At 45.7% G+C, this 23,521-nt stretch overlaps 1 protein-coding gene across 1 annotated transcript in view; it reads right to left on the reverse strand.

Annotated features, from left to right (window-relative positions):
* LOC147120541 (lactase/phlorizin hydrolase-like) overlaps positions 1 to 23,521 on the reverse strand; it is a 164,240-nt gene that overhangs the window by 68,092 nt on the left and 72,627 nt on the right. Inside the window, exons 5-6 of the mRNA XM_085984232.1 lie at positions 1,185 to 1,299; positions 756 to 855 (exon numbers count right to left, since the gene is read on the reverse strand). Of these exons, the coding sequence (XP_085840358.1) occupies positions 756 to 855; positions 1,185 to 1,299 (215 nt within the window). The remainder of the gene's footprint in view (positions 1 to 755; positions 856 to 1,184; positions 1,300 to 23,521) is intronic.

Genomic DNA, 23,521 nt, shown 5'->3' on the forward strand with positions numbered 1-23,521 from the left:
GCACAAGATGCCAAAGTCAGATCAAGTTTGGCGGGGTGGTTGGAGGGCTGGAGGAGGCTATTGAGAGAGGGAAGGACGAGGACATGGAGGGATTTAAACACAAGGATGAGAATTTTAAATTTAAAACATGGGGTACCAGGCAATGTTCACTTTAAATTTACTGTGTGGCCGAGCATGCGCAGTATCTTTTCCAGCGGCCACAGTTGGTGAGCGGCCTGTGCAGGACCTCCCGATCAATGTGCGCCCACGCACCTTACGAGGAACGTTGTTACCAGGGATCAATCAGAGAGAACAGGGTGATGGGTGAGTGGCACTTGGTGTAGGATAGGTTACAGGCAGCAGAGCTTTGGATGGGCTGAAGTCTATGGAGACTGGAGGATGAGAGGATGGCCAGGAGAGTACTGGAATAGTTGAGTCTGGAGGTTACAAAGGCATGGATGAGTGTTTCAGCAGGAGATAGGCTGAAGTCGGGGTGGAGGCAGCCAATCTGGGCACAATCTCATGTCTAGGCCCAACTAGTTTTCACACAACTTTTTAAACAGAATTTCTTCACCAGGAATGCTGTGAATCAATCACAGAAATATTTCTCCTAAATAAACTATATAAATATATGATGCACATTTAAAAACATTTTCACTTAACGTTGACTAAATTAGAAGGTTTTTCAAATTTTCCTTGAACTCATCTCTTATTTACATAGCAATTGCAACACGGTCATACGGGTTTTAAGTATTTTATAATTTAAATACTTGTACCTTTCTTTATCGGAGTTGCTTGTTTGGTAATACAGTGGTAAACTGTCCAAAAAGTGATTGGCATCACAGCCAACAACGAGCACCTTATTAATATTCACAGCTGCCAATGAGAAGAATGAATGTTACAAATTGAGCACTCAACACTATGAACTATGAAATACACTATAATACATACTAATGATGTGAAGACAAAAATGAAACTTTTTTGCTTAGGATTGATATTTATTGGATTCTTACTTGTACACAAAGGATCAAACTGCCTGTGCCCAGGGGCCCGAGTCAAATATGGGGAGCCAGCAAAACTCGCCAGAATGCAGAAAACTGGATCAGTTTAATTTAAGCATCATATAATGTGATATAATCTGGGTGCGGAGGAGCCCTGAATGACCTTGGTGCCCAGGGCCCAGAAGTTGAGGAATCGTCACATACCTTTTACAATTCCAGTGAGTGCAGCACTGTAATGCTCCGTGCTGCCTACAGCTGAAACAGCGCATCGTGAAAAGTCTAAGCTAAAAACCAAAATCGGTAAAAAGTTGTTGATGCTCTGCAAAATAAAAATAAACCACCATTATTTTTCTTTTCCATTGCTTAGCAAACTACGATCCATTTTATGGTATGTTGGCCTTCGTAGCGAGAGGGTTTGAGTACAGGAACAAGGATGTCTTGCTGCAGTTATACAGGGCCTTGGTGAGACCACATCTTGAGTATTGTGTGCAGTTTTGGTCACCTTATCTGAGGAAGGATGTTCTTGCCATGGAAGGAGTTCAGCGAAGATTCACCAGGCTGATACCTGGGATGGCAGGAATGACGTATGAGGAGAGATTGGGTCGATTGGGCTTGTACTCGCTGGCGTTTAGAAGAATGAGAGGGGATCTCATCGAAACTTATAAAATTCTGACAGGACTGGACAGGCTAGATGCAGGAAGGATGTTCCTGATGGTCGGGGAGTTCAGAACCAAGGGTCACAGTCTAAGGATAAGGGGTAGGCCATTTAGGACAGAAATGAGGAGGAATTTCTTCACCCAGAGAGTGGTGAACCTGTGGAATTCTCTACCACAGAAGGCAGTAGAGGCCAATACATTAAATATATTCAAGAAGGAGTTGGATATATTTCTTAAGGCTAAAGGGATCAAGGGGTATGGGGAGAAAGCAGGGACCGGGTACTGAATTTGGATGATCAGCCATGATCTCATTGAATGGTGGAGCAGGCTCGAGGGGCCGAATGGCCTACTCCTGCTCCTATCTGTTTCTATGTTTCTATATTTTAACTGAAATGACCAAAAGGTTTCCAAGGACTCCAAGATGCCAAAGGAGTAGTGAAAACAATAAGTAGCATCCACTAATCTTCGCTCAGTACATCTGTAACACCTCAGTCTATCTGTACTTACAGTTTACAGGATATAGAAATAAACTTATTATTGTGTGCAGTAAACTCTAGGGTAAGTACTTGTGCCAAAACTGAAACATTTTTGTCTAGTCTTAGTCACAAGATATAAAAGGCTCAAAATTCTGGGAACACAAGGGCAGACTGTGAGGTGTTACAGTTATGACAGGCCTTTGCCCCTTTTTCTGCCCATCACAATTTCCACTTGAAGTGGGAGCAGGTGCATACTTTGTGTACCCACGTTTGGGTGGATGTACTATGACACCACGCATGAGGGTAATACATCCTGCATTACATTTCCTGTCAGTTATATTGCAGCAATGGTGGGCGCCAGGGACACCTATGAGACCCTGTCAACCAGTGCTGATAAACATCTCAGGGCAAGGGAGTAAGGTCAAATTTTAAATGGGTGGTTTCCCTTACTGCAATCTATTGCAGAGCGATCATTGCAGTAGGGAAACAGCCAAATTCAAAACTTGGCAGCATTTTAAATTCTATAAGAATCTTTGACTGGCATAGCTGGCCATCCTACACTGCAGCAAAGTGCTGCAATGTTTTACTTCCCCTAGCGAATCAGATGCCCCAGCTGCACCGTAAATGACATGGGCACCTATCCAAAACATTTCATTTTCCCTGACCTTGGGAAGTGGGCCAGGGCCAGGATCAGGCATGCAAACAAAAGGTGGGCGGAAGCAAAGTTGAAGCCCATGGAATAAAAGGGACAGTGGATACGAAATTGGCTAAGTGACAGGAAACAGAGAGTAGTGGTGAATGGTTGTTTTTCGGACTGGAGGTAGGTATACAGTGGTGTTCCCAGGGGTCGGTACTAGGACCACTGCTTTTCTTGATATATATTAATGACTTGGACTTGGGTGTACAGGGCACAATTTCAAAATATGCAGATGACACAAAACTTGGAAGTATAGTGAACAGTGAGGAGGATAGTGATAGACTTCAAGAAGACATTGTCAGGCTGGTGGAATGGGCGGACACATGACAGATGAAATTTAATGCAGAAAAGTGCGAAGTGATACATTTTGGTAAGAAGAACGAGGAGTGACAATATAAAAGGGTGCAATGCTAAAGGAGGCCTGGGGGTATATGTGCACAAATTGTTGAAGGTGGCAGGGCAAGTTGAAAAAGTGGTTAAAAAGCATACGGGATCCTGGGCTTCATAAATAGAGGCATAGAGTACAAAAGCAAGGAAGTTATGATGAACCTTAATAAAACACTGGTTCGGCCTCAACTGGAGTATTGTGTCCAATTCTGGGCACCACACTTTAGGAGGGATGTGAAGGCCTTAGAGAGGGTGCAGAAAAGATTTATGAGAATGGTTCCAGGAATGAGGGACTTCAGTTATGTGGATAGACTGGAGGAGCTTGGGTTGTTCTGTAACATTTGCATATTGAATTATCATTGGCCCGCAGGCATCTGTAAGGAATACCTATTATATTCACATGTGATCACATGCTGTGTTGTCATTGGCCTGCAGGCATCTGTAAGGACTGCTATTGTTTTGGAAGACCCAGGCTAGGGGTCCTAACTCCATCTTGTCCCCACTATGCTGTATGAGTAAAATCAACAGACCTAATGCTTCATAAAAGAGTTAAACTGTAATACTCCATTGTCCTGCAATTTATTATTTTTGTACAAAGTGTGCAAAACAAGACAGTTCTCCTTAGAGCAGAGAAGGTTGAGAGGAGATTTGATAGAGGTGTTCAAAATCATGAGGGGTCTAGACAGACTAGGTAGAGAGAAACTGTTCCCATTGGCGGAAGGGTCGAGAACCAGAGGACTCAGGTTTAAGGTGATTGGCAGAAGAACCAAAGGTGACATGAGGAAAACTTTTTTACGCAGCGAGTGGTTAGTATCTGGAATGCACTGCCTGAAAGGGTGGTGGAGGCAGATTCAATCATGGCTTTCAAAAGGGAATCGGATAAGTATCTGAAGGAAAAAAATTTGCAAGGCTACGGGGAAAGGGCGGGGGAGTGGAACTAGCTGAAGTGCTCTTGCAGAGAGCCGGCACGGGCTCGACGAGCCGAATGGCTTCCTTCTGTGCTGTAACCATTCTATGATTTTATGATTCTAGTTCTCCATCAACAATGGGCATGAATAAATTACTGCGCAGGTACATTCCAGGGTAAGAATATAGAATTTTATAGCATAGAAAGGGGCCATTCAGCCCATTGTGCCTCTGCTGACTCTCTGAAGGCTCCTATTCCCCTGTCCTTTCCCTATACTCTATATATTCCAAATATGCTTCAATTTTCCTTTTAAAAGCTGTTATGGTTTCTGCTTTCACCATTGTTTCTGGTTGGGTATTCCAAGTCCGAACAACCCTCTTCATAAAAAAGCCTAAACTCTCCCTTTGCTCTTTTTGTGAAAATGTTAAATTGATGGCCTCTAGTTACTGACTCACCAACCAGTAGAAATAGTTTTTCCTGATTGACCTTATCAAAATCCTCAATCATGAAATACTTCTATCAGATCTCCTCTTAACCTACTTTTTGCCAATAAAAAGACCCTTAGTTTCTCTCGTCTCTCCTGAGAACTAAAGCCCCTTATCCCTGGTATTACCTTAACAAAACTCTTCTGCATCCTCTCCATGACCTTGACAAGTATTCTTCGGTAAGGCATCCAAAACGGGATACAATATTCTCACTGCGGCCTAAATAATGACTTGTATAGGTTTAGCATTATCTCCGTGCTTTTGTATTCTATACTGTTATTTATAAAACCTTGGATCCTTCATCCTATATGCTTTTTTAAAAAAAAGCAGCTTTATCAACTTACCCTCCCATTTTTAAAGGGTTGTGTATCTAAACCGTTAAATCCTTTTGCTCCTCTACTTCTTTGTAAAGTTTTAACATTTAGTGTATATATCCAGTCCTTAGTCTCTCTCCAAAAATGTATCACTTAACATTTCTCCATATTAAGTTTCATCTGACATTTACCTGTCCAGTTTACTAACCCATGTCCTCCTGAAATCATTTACAAATTAAGAGCAATGGTCCCAACACTGACAGAAAATGCTGGAAATACTCAGCAGGTCAGGCAGCAACTGTGCAGAGAGAAACAGAGTTAACGTTTTGACGAAAGGTCATTGACCTGAAACATTGGCTGGAATTTTGCCGGTCCACAGAGTGCGGGATTGGAGGCGGGACCGTTGTCAAAATCACAAAGATTGACAGCGGGTAGGAACCCCACTGTCAACCCGCCTCCAATCAGCCTTCCCAAGTGTCGGGTCCCCGATTTGCGCATGGACCCGACACCTAGCAGCGGGAAGAGGATTATAGCCACTTACTTGGCTGTTAACAGGTACTTGATACTTGTTAACAGGCTCTTTTTCAATTTTGTCGCTTCTGCCTCGGGTTCCCCGATGTCCAGACACCACGCCAGGTAAGTGTGGCGTGTTGTGAGTCTGCTGTAATGTTTAGGCATTGATGACAGCTGCAGAAGTGGTGTGAAGGATCCAATGGTGCACTCGTAAGTTTCAGAGGTAAGAGAATGTTGGGAAAATAATTTTTAATGCATTTACACTTTTCTGTAAGTAACAAGGTTTGAATTGGCTGTCTAGTGCCACCTCATTGGGAGAAACTATCTCACCAGTGACAGATCGCTTCTGTAACCTCACCTGCAGCTGCCATCTGTTCTGGCCTAAGGAGGGAGTCACTGGAGAGCCTGGGTGCAAGAGCTCACCTTTGTACAATGATTGTCAGTGTTTGCAGCACCTCAATGCTGTCAAACACTGAGAAATGAGCTGTCAAAGAAAAATTGTGTGTGGTCCCTTTAAGAAAACCAGCAGATGACGCATCATCAAATGATGTCATCTGACCGGCTTTCTCTTAATTGGCCGGCAAGCCCGCAGGGCGGGCTTAACAAGGCCAATCAATGTAAAATCACGTGCGTTGGCCGGATGCAGTTGGGGGCGGGACTGGAAGCCGGAAACCAGCTGACCCGCTCCAAAGCCGCATCTATTTACAACATCACGGCCATTAACTCTGTTACTCTCTCCACAGATGCTATCTGACCTGCTGAGTATTTCCAGCATCTTCTGTTTTTATTTCACATTTCCAGCATCCGCAGTATTTTGCTTTGGTCCCAACACTGACCCCTGGGAGACACCATTGTTTATATTTCTCCAGTCTGAAAAACATCCATTGATGACTACTGTCTATTTTGTACCGTTTATCCAGTTCCAATCCATGTTGCCACACTTCCTTTAATATCGTGTTTCTTAAATTTATCAACAAGCCTCCTTTGCCGCACCTTATCAAACGTCTTTTGAAAATTCATAGGTACAACATCCATGACATTTTCTTTATCAATACACACTGTCATTTGCTCAAAGAACTCTATTAAATTTGTCACACACAATTTGCTTTTTACAAATTCATGTTAGTTGTCCTTAATTAACACATGTCTTTCTAAGTGAGCACTAATTGCACCCTGTATTAATGCATCTAGAAGCTTACCTGTGGTGTATGTAACCTGTTCCACCTTAAGAGAACTACCTTAAGAGATGTACTACTTTCTCTTGGCTGCTGTATACTGTAATACTGTAATGTCGGTGGTGACCACACTGGTATATAAGTGTTGTGCAAGGATTTGCTGGGCAGTTCAGCCCTGACCTTCGAATAGTAAAGACCTGTTAAAAGTTATTCTTGTTGTCTGTGTCCAGTGATTGATCCTAAACCTAACTGGGACATACAGACTCAACAGTGGCGACGAGTCCGATCTTACCCTGCGGCAAATTTACATCCAAGGCAGCTTCATCCTCAAAACAGGCGTCGAGAAGAGGCATCCGCCCTCATCATCCTGCTGAGCACCATCGCACGGGAGGCATCGAGAACCCGGGTTAAAAAGAAAAAGAATTCTGACCACGAAGCCCTCCATCAGCGACAGGCAGTGTTCATCCCTTCTACCACGGTGGTGGGTAAGCCGATCAGCGACACGAGCAGAAAGTCGGCCGCGTTGACTGTGGAGTAGGGGAGGGAAAATGGAGGAATAAGGGTGGAGAGCTCGACCACGGCCGGTAGAAAGGGCCGGGCTGCAATCGAGGCCGAGAGGCGCAGCGACTGGGGCAGCTTAAGGCTTGAGAGCCGCGGAGAACTCAAACGCAGCCGGTGTACAGGACCGGGCTGCGAGCAGGGCTGCGAGACAAAACAGCGTCGGGGAGTTGAGAAGCTTAAGGCACGAGAGCCGCGGAGAATTCAAACGCAGCCGGTGTAAAGGACCGGGCTGCAAGCGGGGCTGCAAGGCAAAGCAGCGTCGGGGAGTGAGAACCGCTGGGGAGGCGAGAACGGCAGCAGCAAGGCAATCGCCATTGCAGCCAGCGGGGGAAGAAGGCAAACGCGGGAATCCGCCATTGTAGTCGGCGGGGGAAGAAGACGAGCGCGGGAAAGACCGCCAAGCGCGGGAAGCCGCCATTTTAGTAGACGGGGGAAGAAGACAAGTGCGGGAAGCCGCCATTTAAAAAAAAAAATTTTTTTAAACTTGCAAGGATGCCTAAACATGGGAGCATTAATACCTTTGATAGTGATGTCGAAGATTGGACCACGTATGTAGAACGCATGGAAGTTTATTGTAAAGCAAATAAGGTACCAGATGATGAGAAGGCATTAACCTTATTAAGCTCAATGGGGGCGAAGACATACGGGCTATTGAAGCACCTTCTATCACCAATTAAACCGGCGGATCAGACCTTCGCGAATATTGTTACTGTCCTGAAAAATCATTTAAACCCCACGCCGCTGATGATAGCGGAACGATTTAAATTTTACAGAAGAACGCAGTTGAAAGACGAAAGCAACGCTGAATTTTTAATTGAACTACGTAAGCTATCGAAGTACTGTTAGTTTGGGACAGGGCTAGCAGATGCGCTGAGAGATAAATTTGTGTGTGGATTGTTAAAAGGAGGAACACAAAAGCGACTGCTTGAAGAGAATGATCTTACGCTTGATAAAGCTGTCACTATTGCAGCATCGCAAGAAGCCGCAGCAAGAGGCACTGCGGAAATGCAGCTACGGTCACCGGAACTCTGTACCAATCAAATGGTCTTGAGTACAGTAAAATGTTATCGTTGTGGAAAGACAACACACGATCAGAACCAGTGCTGGTTCAAAAATCAGGAATGCAGAAAATGTGGCAGGCTTGGTCACATAGCTAAAGTATACCGGTCAGGAAAGAAGACCAGCAACAAAAAGTCACCGCAGGAAAAGTACAAAAAGGTACACAAGGTGACAGAGAACAGTTCGAACGAACAGAAGTCAGATTCAGATGCCAGCAGTAATGAACTGGGTAGTCTAAGAGTACACAATGTTGGTAAGGAAGCAGACCTCCAAACAATTTGGGTCACACTTCAGATAGCAGGAGTCCAAGTGAAGATGGAATTGGACACTGGATCGGCATTGATGGTCATGAATAAGAAAGATTACAAAAGGTTATTCCCACATATTCCCCTACGGGATACGGAGATTGTATTGAAAACATACACGGGGCAAAGAGTATACCCCATCGGGAAGCTAGAGGTAAAGGTGGTCCACAAGGGCAAAGAAAGCCGAGGAATGGACTTATATGTGCTACCTGAGGGAGGTCCACCACTACTGGGACGGGAGTGGATTAGGAAAATAAATATGGGCTGGCATTCCTTAAAAGCACTAACGGTAGATTCCGGTACAAAAGATGTCAAACCTAAACGATTGTCCAGAATATTGGACGATGCTAAAGAGGTGTTCCAACAAGGACTGGGAACACTGAGAGGAATTACGGCAAACATCAAAATTGAAGAACATGCAAACCCGAAATTTTTCAAACCCAGACCGGTACCTTATGCAATACGACCTGCTGTGGAAGCTGAGCTGGAAGGGCTAGAACGTTCAGGAGTACTGTCTAAGGTAGACTGGAGTGAGTGGGCCACGCCCATTGTCCCAGTCATGAAGCGTTCATCGAGCAACAAGCCGGGGGAACCGGGGAAGGTTCGCATCTGTGGTGATTTCAAGATCACTGTTAATCCGGTGCTTCACACGGTGCAATATCCGCTTCCACGGATTGAGGATATCTTCGCTTCATTGTCTGGCGGGAAACACTTCACCAAGATAGACCTGGCGCAGGCGTACTTACAGATGGAAGTTGAGGAAGAGTCACGCCAGTATCTCACGATCAACACGCATAGAGGCTTGTACCGGTATAATAGACTGGTTTTTGGAGTGGCATCGGCTCCAGCAATTTGGCAGAGGGCCATGGAGCAGGTATTACAGGGAATTCCAGGTACACAATGTTACCTGGACGATATTCTGATTACAGGAGATGATGACGAGGAACACCTTGCAAACTTGGAACTGGTGCTCACCAGATTGGAAGAATATGGTCTTCGAGTTAATCGCCAGAAATGTGAATTCTTTCAGAAGCGGATCTCGTACTGTGGTCATGTCATTGACCAGGAGGGGCTTCATAAGTCTCCTGACAAGATCGAAGCTGTTGTGAAGGCTCCCGCTCCGGATAATGTATCCCAATTGAGGTCGTTTCTAGGGTTGATTAAATATTACCATAAGTTTCTGCCAAATTTATCCACGGTGCTGCACCCGCTGAACGCTCTTTTGCAGAAGGGAGTACCATGGAAGTGGAGCGAGGACTGTAAGAAGGCCTTTCGCGAAAGCAAGGCATTGATCACCTCAGAGGAAGTGTTGGCTCACTTCAACCCAACGCTGCCTATTCGTTTGGCTTGTGATGCTTCTCCATATGGTATTGGGGCAGTACTCTCACACAAGTTGCCAAATGGCCAGGAGAGGCCAGTTGCGTTCGCATCCAGATCATTGACCTCCGCTGAGCGCAATTATGCTCAGATAGATAGGAAGGCTCTCAGCCTTGTGTGGGGAGTAAAGAAGTTTAATCATTACCTGCAGGGCCAAAAGTTTATGCTTCTGACAGACCACCAGCCGTTGGTATCCATTTTTAACCCTAAGAAGGGTGTTTCGGTGATGACAGCACAGAGACTCCAGAGATGGTCCCTTTTCCTAGGGGCACATCAATATCAGATAGAATTCAAAGGTACAAAGCAGCATGGTAATGCTGATGGGCTGTCGTGCCTGCCACTACCTACAGAGGAGGAGGCACCGACGGTTGACCCTGTTGAGTTATTTCACTCGACCATCATCGAATGTTTACCAGTCACCAATGCAAGTATTGAAAGAGAAACCAGGAACGACCCGACACTGTCCAGGGTCTACGAAGTGACAGTGAAGGGATGGCCAGCACATAGTGATCCACTGTTACCGGCATTCTCAGCAAGACGAGAACAGCTGTCCGTCTGTCAAGGAACATTGATGTATGGAACAAGGGTGATTATTCCTCCTAAGTTAAGAGAGAGAGTTCTAAAGGAACTGCATGAAGGTCATCTGGGGTGAATCAAGATGAAAAGCCTTGCTAGGGCTTATGTGTGGTGGCCGGGTATCGACCAACAGATAGAGGAGCTGACGAAAAGCTGCTCAGGGTGCCAAAAAGTGCAAAATGCACCTCCGATTGCACCGCTGCATCCATGGGAATGGCCTTCAACCCCATGGCAACGTGTACATATTGACTTTGCTGGTCCTTTCATGGACTCCATGGCCTAGAAATTCAGTGGGCCTTGCGCCCACTTAGCGCCTAAAGAGGTCTTTTGCGCCGGCGGGGTGGTAGCGTGGAAATTGAGTGCAGCGGTATTGGCGGCGGTAGCCGTTAGCGCTGCGCCGGGACCGATGACGTCATCGGTGTGCGCGGTGGCCCGTAACGCCCCGAAACCGCACCGATCCCCATATTTATTTGCGGCCGCCTCCTCCAAAGCGGGCGCAAACAGCGACCAGAAAACGGGCCCGTCCTGCTGCCATAGTGGGGCGCTTTAAAGCGGAAGGTGCGGCCGGCCGCTTTTTCGGCGGCCGCCTGCCCGCACCTCCTTCCCCGGCCTCCTCCACCCCCCCCGCGGCATTGCCGGCTGGTTTCCGTGGAGCCCGGCACTTCTCCGTTGTGCCGGGCTCTTTTGCCGGCACTCGCGATCGGGGCTCCGGCCGTTGCAGGCACCTCCCCCTTAAGAGAAGGAGGAGGCCTGCAGTACCGCAGCCTGCCGCACCGCATCGGGTGGCGCTGCGGCAACTAACGCGCCGATATTCAGTTGCAGCGCCCCAAACGGAGGCGGGCACACCCTGGTATAGCGCCCGCTTCCGAATTGGGGTGCAGAAGACGAATATACGGCGTGCGCTAATGCCTCCCCGCCCAGCGCTAACTTTTGGGCGCGAGCGAGCTGCCCGCGCCCAAGTGAATTTCTAGGCCCATGTTTTTAATTGCGGTGGACGCACATTCTAAATGGCCAGAAGTGATTAAGATGACTACCACTACCTCGGAAAAGACGATCGCGGTGTTAAGAACGATATTAGCGAGAAATGGATTGCCAGAACAAATATGTTCAGACAACGGACCGCAGTTCGTGTCGGAAGAATTCCAGGGATTCATGAAGAAGAATGGGGTGAAACATTATACCTCTGCCCCATATCATCCGGCTACAAACGGGTTGGCCGAGAGATTTGTACAAACGTTTAAAAAAGCAATAAAGGCCATGAGCGAAGATCAGATTCCACTACAACACAAGGTGGACAAATTCCTACTGGCATATCGAAACGCCACTCATGCAGTGACAAACCAATGTCCTGCCATGATGTTCTACAACAGGAGGTTGCGGTCCAGGTTGGATTTGTTAAAACCAAATGTGCGGAGGGAAGTTGAAAACAAACAGTTCCAGCATATAAATAACAAGACCACTCGGAGTTTCGAAATAGGACAACCAGTGTTAGCCCGGGACTATAAAAACGAGAAATGGCAATCTGGAACAATTCGGGCCAGACAAGGACCCCTGATGTACACGGTAGATATTGGTGAAAATGTAATACGGCGTCATGCTGACCAACTGGTAGAATCGAGAACAAGGGTCGAACCCATGGTTATGGCAGAGACAACCGTGAAAGAAGTTAGTGAACCTGAAGCATCTACCTCAGAAGTGAATGTACCTGATGATGATGTCCCAATCCATAAGAGACCAACTAGATGAGTCACCCCAGCAACGAGAATCAGAGACCCCTGAAAGGCGTTATCCAACTTGAATCAGGAGGCCTCCTCAGAGACTGAATCTTTGAACTGTTTTGCATGAAGTTGTATATATATATGTTATTATGTTATGTTAAATGGGGATATAACTTGTGGTGTATGTAACCGTTCCACCTTTAAGAGAACTATTTTAAGAGTTGCACTACTTTATCTTGGCTGCTGTATACGGTAATACCGGTGGTGACCACACCGGTATATAAGTGCTGTGTAATGATTTATTGGGCAGTTCCGCCCTGACCTTCAACTAGTAAAGACCTGTTAAAGTTACTCTTGTGGTCTGTGTAGTAATTCTCAATATAACACACAGACTTAACAGTGGCGACGAGTACGATCTTACCCTGCGGCAGAGATACATCCAAGGCAGTTTAACGGGCGTCGAGAGGAGGCATCCGCCCTCATCATTCTGCTGAGAAACGACTCGGGTCTGCAGAGCAAAGGAAGAATTCTGACACAAAGCCTTCTATCAGCAACAGGCAGTGATCATCCCTTCTATCACGGTGGTGGGTAAGCCGATCAGCGACGAGCAGCAAGTCGGCAACGTTGACTGTGAAGTAGGGGAGGGAAAAACGGAGAATTTAAGGGCGGAGAACTCGACCACGGCCGGGGAAAAGAGCCGGACAGAAGTCGGGGCCAGAGGCGCTGAGACTGGGGCAGCGTAAGGCACGGGAGCCGCGGTGAATGTAAACGCAGCTGGTGCGAAAGACCGGGCTGCAAGCGGGCTGGGAGACGCAACAGCGTCGAGAGAGAGCTCGACCGCGACCGGTGAAAAAGGCCGGGCAGCTGCCGAGGCCGCGAGGCGCAGCGACCGGGTCAGCGTAAGGCGCGGGAGAAAATAAAAAAACCGCGGAGAACTCTGCCGCAGCCAGGGGGGAAGGACCGGACTGCAAGAGGGGCTGGGAGGCACGATTCAAAAACCGCTGGGGAGGGCGAACGCAGCAATACGGCAATCGCCATTACAGCCAGTGGGGGAGAAAGGCAAACGCGGGAAGCCGCCATTTTCGTAGGCGGGGGAAGAAGACAAGCGTGGGAAACCGCCATTTAAAAAAAAAAGAAAAGAAAAATTTCTTTTTGTTCTCAAGAAGACTGCGAGGATGCCTAAGCGTGGTAACATCAACGATTTCGATCCCGATGTTGAAGATTGGGCCACGTATGTAGAACGCATAGAGATATATTGTAAGGCAAATAAAATATCGGATGAAGATAAAGCACTAACCTTACTAAACTCAATGGGTGCAAAGACATACGGGCTACTGAAGCATCTTCTATCACCAGCTAAACCGGCGGATCAGACTTTCGCTAAAATTGTTGCTGTTCTGAAAAATCATTTGAACCCCACACCGCTGATGTTAGCGGAACGATTTAAATTTTATGCGAGAACGCAACTGAAAGAGGAAAGCAACACGGTGTATTTAATTGAACTGCGTAAGCTAGCGAAATACTGTCAGTTTGGGGAAAGTCTGACAGAGGCATTGAGAGACAAATTCATGTGTGGATTGTCGAAAGAAGGAACACAAAAGCGGCTGCTTGAAGAGAATGATCTTACACTTGATAAGGCTGTCACTATTGCAGCATCGCACGAAGCCGCAGCGAGAGGCACTGCGGAAATGCAGCTGAAGGCAGCGGTACTCAGCGTACATCAAATGGCTTTGGGTACAACGAAATGTTATCGTTGTGGGATGACAACACATGATCAGAACCAATGCTGGTTTAAAAACCAGGAATGTAGAAAATGTGGCAAGCTTGGTCACATAGCTAAAGTATGCCGGTCAGGAAAGAAGACCAGCAACAAAAAGTCACCGCAGGGAAAGTGCAGAAAGGTACATAAGGTGGCTGAGAAGAGTTCGGATGAACAGAATTTGGATTCAGACTCCAACAGCAAGGAACTGGGTAGTCTGAGAATTCACAATGTGAGTAAGGAAGCTGACCGACAAACTATCTGGGTCACACTTCAGATAGCAGGAGTCCAGGTGAAAATGGAATTGGACACCGGATCGGCGTTGACGGTCATGAATAAGCAAGATTACAAAAAGTTATTCACACATATTCCCCTATGGGAGACGGAGATAGTATTGCAGACATACACGGGGCAAAAAGTATACCCCATCGGAAAGATAAAAGTCAAGGTGGTACACAAGGGCAAAGAACAACAAGGAATGGACATATATGTACTACCTGAGGGAGGTCCACCACTTCTGGGACGGGAGTGGATCAGGAAAATAAATATGGACTGGCACTCCCTAAATGCAATAACGGTAGATTCCGGAAAGAAAAAAGATGCCAAACCTGAACGATTGTCCAGAATATTGGATGAAGCCAAAGAGGTGTTCCAACAGGGACTGGGAACACTGAGAGGAATTAAGGCAAAAATCCAGATTGCAGAACATGCAAACCCAAAATTTTTCAAAGCCAGACCGGTACCTTATGCGATACGACCTGCTGTGGAAGCTGAGCTGGAAGGGCTTGAACGTTCAGGAGTGCTGTCTAAGGTGGACTGGAGTGAGTGGGCCACGCCCATTGTTCCCGTCATGAAGCGTTCATCGAGTAACAAGCCAGGGGAACCGGGGAAGGTCCGCATCTGTGGAGACTTCAAGATCACAGTTAATCCGGTGCTTCACACGGTGCAATATCCACTTCCGCGGATTGAGGATATCTTTGCTTCATTGTCTGGCGGGAAACACTTCACCAAGATAGACCTGGCGCAAGCGTACTTACAGATGGAAGTTGAGGAAGAGTCGCGCCAGTATCTCACAATCAACACGCACAGAGGCTTGTATCGATATAATAGACTGGTTTTTGGTGTGGCTTCGGCTCCAGCAATTTGGCAGAGGGCCATGGAGCAGGTATTACAGGGAATTCCAAGCACTCAATGTTACTTGGACGATATCCTGATTACAGGAGATGACGATGAGGAACACCTTGCAAATTTGAAACTGGTGCTCACCAGGTTGAAGGAATATGGCCTTCGAGTTAATCGCCAGAAATGTGAGTTCTTTCAGAAACGGATCTCGTACTGTGGTCATGTCATTGACCAGGAGGGCTGCACAAGTCACCTGACAAGATCGAAGCTGTTGTGAAGGCTCCCGCTCCGGAAAATGTATCCCAGTTGAGGTCGTTCCTAGGGTTGATTAACTATTACCATAAGTTTCTGCCAAATCTATCCACGGTGCTGCACCCGCTGAATGCTCTTTTGCAGAAAGAAGTACCATGGAAGTGGAGCGAGGACTGTAAGAAGGCCTTTCGCAAAAGCAAGGCATTGATCACCTCAGAGGAAGTGTTGGCTCACTTTAACCCAACGCTACCTATTCGTTTAGCTTGTGATGCTTCTCCTTATGGTATTGGAGCAGTACTCTCACACAAGTTGCCAAATGGCTCGGAAAGGCCAGTTGCATTTGCATCCAGATCATTGACCTCCGCTGAGCGCAACTATGCTCAGATAGATGGGGAGGCTCTCAGCCTGGTGTGGGGAGTAAAGAAGTTTCATCATTACCTGCAGGGCCAGAAGTTTACGCTGCTGACAGACCACCAGCCGTTGGTATCCATATTCAACCCTAAAAAGGGCGTTTCCATTATGACAGCGCAAAGGCTACAGAGGTGGTCCCTTTTCCTAGGGGCCCACCAATATGACATAGAATACAAAGGATCAAAACAGCATGGGAATGCTGACGGTTTATCGCGCCTACCGTTGCCAACGGTAGAAGAGGCGCCTACAGTGGACCCAGTGGAGATGTTCCACTCAACCATAGTGGAATGTCTATCAGTAACAAATTCTACGATCGAAAAGGAAACAAGAAATGACCCGACTCTCTCACGAGTCTATGATTTAACGGTGAAGAGATGGCCAGCACATGGCGAACCATTGTTGCCAGCATTTTCGCAAAGAAGAGAACAGCTGTCAGTGTGCCGAGGAACTTTGATGTGTGGATCCAGAGTGGTGATTCCACCCAAACTCCAGCATAAAGTGCTAAAGGAGCTTCACGAGGGGCATCTGGGTGGAGTGAAAATGAAGAACCTAGCCAGAGCGTTTGTGTGGTGGCCAGGTATCGATGGAGACATCGAAGAAATGACCAAAAGCTGTCCAGGATGCCAGAAGGTCTAAAACACCCCACCACAAGCTCCTCTACATCCATGGGAGTGGCCCTCATCTCCATGGCAAAGGGTACATATCGACTTTGCTGGTCCATTTATGGACTCAATGTTCTTAATCGCAGTGGATGCACACTCCAAGTGGCCGGAGGTAATAAAGATGTCCTCCACCACCACGGAAAAAACCATCACAGTATTAAGGACCATATTTGCCAGGAATGGGCTGCCGGAACAGATCTGTTCTGATAATGGACCGCAATTTGTGTCCGAAGAATTCAGGAAGTTCTTGAAAAACAATGGGGTTAAGCACTACACGTCCGCCCCATACCATCCCGCCACCAATGGATTAGCTGAAAGGTTTGTCCAGACCTTCAAGAAGGCCATAAAGGCCATGGGTAAGGAAGACATAAATCTACAACATAAGGTAGATAACTTCTTGTTGGCGTACAGGAATGCAACACATGCGGTTACAAACCAAACTCCCGCCATGATGTTTTTCAATAGAAGACTAAGATGCCGGCTGGATTTGATCAAGCCAAACATCAGAAGGGACGTAGAGAACCGGCAATTTCAAGGCATGAATGAAAGGCCAACTAGAACCTTCCAGATAGGTCAACAAGTTTTGGCCCGGGACTACCGTACCGAGAAATGGCAGCCTGGAACTATTTGCACACGACTAGGACCACTGATGTATACCGTGGACATTGGTGAAAGCATAATAAAGCGCCATGTTGACCAGATCATAGAGTCATCCGAAAAGGGACAACCTACTCCACAACTCTATACGCCTAATGATGAAGCAGAGATACCCATAGGAGCTACCTCCGATCCGGTGATACTGGAATCAGATGAACCCGACACTGGCATTCAAGCCGAATCGACCTTGCCAAAAGAACCTACTACACCACCGAAAACTACTACACCACCGAGGCGTTATCCGGACCGAGTCAGGAAGCCTCCAGAGAGACTGAATCTGTGAACTGTTTTTACATGAAGTTGTGTATATATGTTATTATGTTATGTTAATGGGGAATATGTACTGTTAAGCTAAAAAGGGAGGACTGTGGTGTATGTAACCGTTCCACCTTTAAGAGAACTATTTTAAGGGTTGCACTACTTTATCTTGGCTGCTGTATACGGTAATACCGGTGGTGACCACACCGGTATATAAGTGCTGTGTAATGATTTATTGGGCAGTTCTGCCCTGACCTTCAACTAGTAAAGACCTGTTAAAGTTACTCTTGTGGTCTGTGTAGTAATTCTCAATATAACACACAGACTTAACATAACTGTTAAGCTAAAAAGGGAGGATTGTGGTGTATGTAACCTGTTCCACCTTAAGAGAACTACCTTAAGAGATGTACTACTTTCTCTTGGCTGCTGTATACTGTAATACTGTAATACTGGTGGTGACCACACCGGTATATAAGTGTTGTGCAAGGATTTGCTGGGCAGTTCAGCCCTGACCTTCGAATAGTAAAGACCTGTTAAAAGTTATTCTTGTTGTCTGTGTCCAGTGATTGATCCTAAACCTAACTGGGACATACAGACTCAACATTACCCACTACCGATAGTAAGGTAACTGATCTATAGTTACCTGATTTAACCCCCTTCTTCCTTGTAGAACAGAGGTATTACATTGACAACCCTCCAATCCTCTGGCCCAAATTCCATATCTAAGGCTGTTTGAAAGATTGTGGTCAGAGCCTTTACTATTTGGCTTCCCCGAGGTGATGTACTCATTTAGAATCTTCCCCATTCCTCATCCTCCTTATGATAATACCTTTTTTTTCATTTCTAATCAGCCCAACCTTTTCTAAGCTATTCTTTTACTTTATGCATTCATAAATCCTTCATTATTTCTCTTTATGTTACCTGCCTGTCTTTCTTTAAACCTCCTCCTTGCCTTTCTAACATCTTTTTACTTCCCCTCTACATTTTAAACATTCTGCTTGATTTGCTTTTGTATTTGTAGTCCTAGATTTGTCATGAGCCTCTTCCTTAAGTCTAATTTTAATTTTAATTTCACTACCTATCAAAAAAACTCCAGCTTTTGCTGCACCACATCTAGCTTGTACCCTAATCTTTTATTGTTTGAATGTTTCCCATTACTTGTGCACTATCTTATTTGCCACTTTTTCTTCCTAATTTATCTGGGCTAGTACCCTTTTTATTTCATTGAAACTGGCTTTTTGCTAGTCGAGTACCTTGATCTATGACTGCCTTCTCCCCTTTTCAATTTTCACATTGAACCTAATTATGTTATAGCTGCTGTTTCCTAGATGTTACCCTACCCTTACATCACCTACTTAGCTCTCTTAGAACTAGATACATTTTAATTAATGAGAATATATTTATATTTACAAATATAAAATGCTGCCTCTTCCCTTGTTGGACTAAAAACATACTGATCTGGAAACCAGTCCTCGACACATTGTATAAACTCGTCCCATTCTTTGCCATTTCCATTACTTGTACCACAGTCTGTCTTTGGGTAATTGAAGTCATCCATTATTATAACCTTATAACCTTGTTGTTCCTGCATTCTACTCTAATTTGTCTACATATCTCTTCCTCTATCTCCTTTCCAGTGTTCGACAGTCTATAATATGCTCCCAGTAGTGAGCATTTGGGCCCCTTTTGAGACATAACTGAATTCTTACAATAATTTGAACAGAGACTCCCCAGGATACGGTGATAAGCAAGTTTCTGGTAAATTCCAAGCCTGCAACCATGTCATGTTATCTCTTTGTACAAGGGGGTAATTGAAAAAGGATATAAGAAAGGCAAAGAGACAGTATGAGAAAAGATTAGCAGGTAACATAAAAGGGAACCAAAAATATTTTTATCAACATATAAAAAGTAAAGGATAGTTAAAGGAATAGTGGGGCTGATTAGGGACAGAAAAGCAAATCTTCTTGTGGAGGCAGAGGGCATGACTGAGGAACTGAATGAGTACTTTGTATCTGTCTGCACAAAAGAGGATGAGGTTATTGTTGCAGTAGAGGAGGAGGAAGTAGGGATAAAAATAGATAGAAAGGAGGTACTAAATAGGTTTTCATCACTCAAAGTTAACAAGTAAGCTAGGGTGGAGATAGAAACAGCTCTGATCACAATCTTTCAATCCTCCTTGGATATGGGAGTGGTGTCAGAGGACTGGAGGATTGCAAATGTTACACCCGTGTTCAAAAAAGGAGAGGGGGATAAACCTGGTAATTACAGGCCAAACAGTTTAACGTCAGTGGTGGGAAAACTACTAGAGACTATTGTCAAGGACAAAATTAATTCTCACTTGGAAAAACAAGCAACAGCTAGCACAGATTTGCTAATGCAAATCATGTCTGACTAACCTGACTGAGTTATTTGATGAAGTAACAGAGAGGGTTGATGAAGGTAGTGCAGTAGACGTTGTATATTTGGACTTTCAAAAGGCATTTGATAAAGTACCACACAACAGACTTATTCGGAAAATAGAAGCACATGTTATTAAAGAGACGGAGATAGTTTGGGTACATAATTGGCTAAGGGATAGGAGGTAGAGAGTAGTGGTCAACGGATGTTTTTCTGACTGGAGGGAAGTATCCAGTGGAGTCCCACAGAGGTTGGCATTAGGACCATTGCTTTCTTTGTTATATATAAATGACCTGGACTTGGGTGTAGGAAGTACAATTTAGAAATTTGTAGATGATACAAAACTTGGCAACATAGTAAATAGTGAGCAGGATAGTAGCAGACTTCAAGAGGACACAGATAGACTGGTGAAGTGGGAGGACACATGGCAGATGCAATTTAATGCGGATAAATGTGAAGTAATGCATGTAAAGTCTGTGTGTTCTAGTTGTAATTAATAACACACAGACTACAAGATTAAAGTTCAACAGGTCTTTACTGGTTGGAGGTCAGGACTATACTAAATACAATCTTACTACACAGTGCTTATATACCGGTGGTCACCACCGGTATTACGTATACAGCAGCCAGAGAAAGTAGTACATCTCTTAAGGTGGAACAGGCTTAAGTTCTCTTAAGGTGGAACAGGTTACATACACCACAATCCTCCCTTTTTAGCTTAATAGTCATATCCCCATTTAACATAACATCATAACATATATACATATATAACTTCAGGTATAAACAGTTCAAAGGTTCAGTCTCTCAGGAGGCCTTCTGATTCGGTCTGGATAACGCCTTTCAGTGGTCTCTGATTCTTGTTGCTGAGGTGACTCTTCTTGTTGGTTTCCTATGTATTGGACGTCATCATCAGGTACAGTCCCTGCCGAGGTAGATGCTTCAGGTTCATTAACGTCTTCCACAGTTGTCTCTGTCGCAACCATGGGTTCGACCCTTGCTCTTGATTCTACCAGTTGATCCGCATGATGCCTTATCACATTGTTACCAATATCTACTGTGTACATCAGAGGTCCTTGTCTGGCCCGAATTGTTCCGGACTGCCATTTTTCGTTTCCATAGCCCCTTGCCAACACTGGTTGTCCTACTTCGAAACTTCGAGTGGACTTGTTATTAATATGCCGGAACTGTTTGTTTTCCACTTCCCTCCGCACATTTGGTTTTAACAAGTCCAACCTGGACCGCAACCTCCTGTTATAAAACATCATGGCAGGACTTTGGTTAGTCACTGCATGAGCGGCGTTTCGATACGCCATTAGGAAATTGTCCACCTTGTGCTGTAGCGGAATCTGATCATCGTTCATGGCCTTTATTGCCTTTTTGAATGTTTGGACAAATCTCTCGGCCAACCCGTTTGTCGCCGGATGATATGGGGCAGAGGTATAATGTTTCACCCCATTCTTCTTTAAGAATTTTTGGAATTCTTCCAACACGAACTGTGGTCCGTTGTCCGAACAGATCTGTTCTGGCAATCCGTTCCTTGCGAATATTGTTCTTAACACCGCAATTGTCTTTTCTGAAGTAGTGGTATTCATCTTGATCACTTCTGGCCATTTGGAATGTGCGTCCACCGCAATTAGGAACATGGAGTCCATGAATGGACCAGCAAAGTCAATATGTACGCGTTGCCATGGGGCTGAAGGCCTTTCCCATGGGTGTAGTGGTGCGATCGGAGGTGCATTTTGCACTTTTTGGCACCCAGCGCAGCTTTTCGTCAACTCCTCTATCTGTTGGTCAATACCCGGCCACCATACATAAGCCCTAGCAAGACTTTTCATCTTAACTCCCCCCAGATGACCTTCATGCAGTTCTTTTAGAACTCTTTCCCTTAACTTGGGAGGAATAATCACTCTTGTCCCGTACATCAAAGTACCATGGCAGACGGACAGCTGGTCTCGCCTTGCCAAGAATGCCGGTAACAGAGGATCACCACGTGTTGGCCATCCTTTCACTGTCACCTCGTAGACTCTGGACAGTGTCGGGTCGTTCCTGGTTTCTCTTTCAATACTTGCATTGGTGACTGGTAAACACTCGATGATGGTCGAATGAAATAACTCAACAGGGTCAACTTTCGTCGTTTCTTCTTCTTCAGGTAGTGGCAGGCGCGACAGCCCATCAGCATTGCCATGCTGCTTCGTACCTTTGAATTCTATTTGATATTGATGTGCCCCTAGGAAAAGGGATCATCTCTGGAGACGCTGTGCTGTCATCACTGAAACAGCCTTCTTAGGGTTAAAAATGGGTACCAACGGCTGATGGTCTGTCAGAAGTGTGAATTTTTGGCCCTGCAGGTAATGATTAAACTTCTTCACTCCCCATACAAGGCTGAGAGCCTCCCTATCGATCTGCGCATAGTTGCGCTCAGCGGAGGTCAATGATCTGGATGCAAACGCGACTGGCCTTTCCGTGCCATTTGGCAACTTGTGTGAGAGTACTGCCCCAATACCATATGGAGGAGCATCACAAGCCAACCGAATAGGCAGTGTCGGGTTGAAGTGAGCCAACACTCCCTCTGAGGTGATCAGTTCTTTGCTTTTGCGAAATGCCTTCTTACAGTTTTCGCTCCATTCCCATGGTACCCCCTTCTGTAAAAGAGCGTTTAGCGGGTGCAGTACCGTGGATAGATTTGGTAGAAATTTATGGTAATAGTTAATCAATCCTAGAAACGACCTCAACTGAGAGACATTATCTGGAGCGGGAGCCTTTACAACTGCCTCTATCTTGTCAGGAGACTTATGAAGCCCCTCCCGGTCAATGACATGACCACAGTACGAGATCCGCTTCTGGAAGAACTCACATTTCTGCCGATTAACTCTAAGTCCATACTCTTTCAGTCTGTTGAGCACCAGTTCCAAGTTTGCGAGGTGTTCTTCATCACCATCACCTGTAATCAGAATATCATCCAGGTAACATTGTGTGCCTGGAATTCCCTGTAATACCTGCTCCATGGCCCTCTGCCAAATTGCTGGAGCCGATGCCACTCCAAAAACCAGCCTATTGTACCGGTACAAACCTCGATGCGTGTTGATCGTGAGGTATTGGCGTGACTCTTCTTCAACCTCCATCTGCAAGTACGCCTGCGCCAGGTCTATCTTGGTGAAGTGTTTCCCGCCAGACAACGAAGCAAAAATATCCTCAATCCGTGGAAGCGGATACTGCACCGTGTGAAGCACCGGATTAACGGTGATTTTGAAATCTCCACAGATGCGAACCTTCCCTGGTTCTCCTGGCTTGTTGCTCGAAGGATGTTTCATAACGGGAACAATGGGCGTAGCCCACTCACTCCAATCTACCTTAGACAGTACACCTGAACGTTCTAGCGCTTCCAGTTCCGCTTCTACAGTAGGTCGTATTGCATAGGGTACCGGTCTGGGTTTAAAAAATTTTGGGTGTGCATGTTCATCAATCTTGATGTTTGCCGTAATTCCTCTCAGTGTTCCCAGTCCCTGCTGGAACACCTCTTTAGCATCATCCAATATTCTGGACAATCGTTTAGGTTTGACATCTTTTTCCCCGGAATCTACCGTTAGTGCCTTCAAGGAGTGCCAGTCCATATTCATTTTCCTAATCCACTCCCGTCCCAGTAGTGGTGGACCTCCTTCAGGTAGCACATATAAGTCCATTACTTGGCTTTCTTCGCCCTTGTGGACCACTTTTACCTCTATCTTTCCGATGGGGTACACTCTTTGCCCCGTGTATGTTTTCAATATAATCTCCGTATCCCGTAGGGGAATATGTTGGAATAACCTTTTGTAATCTT

This window comes from Somniosus microcephalus, chromosome 4 (genome assembly GCF_052327205.1).
Source record: "Somniosus microcephalus isolate GS21.2 chromosome 4, FLI_Smic_1.0, whole genome shotgun sequence".
Taxonomy (NCBI): Eukaryota; Metazoa; Chordata; class Chondrichthyes; order Squaliformes; family Somniosidae; genus Somniosus; species Somniosus microcephalus.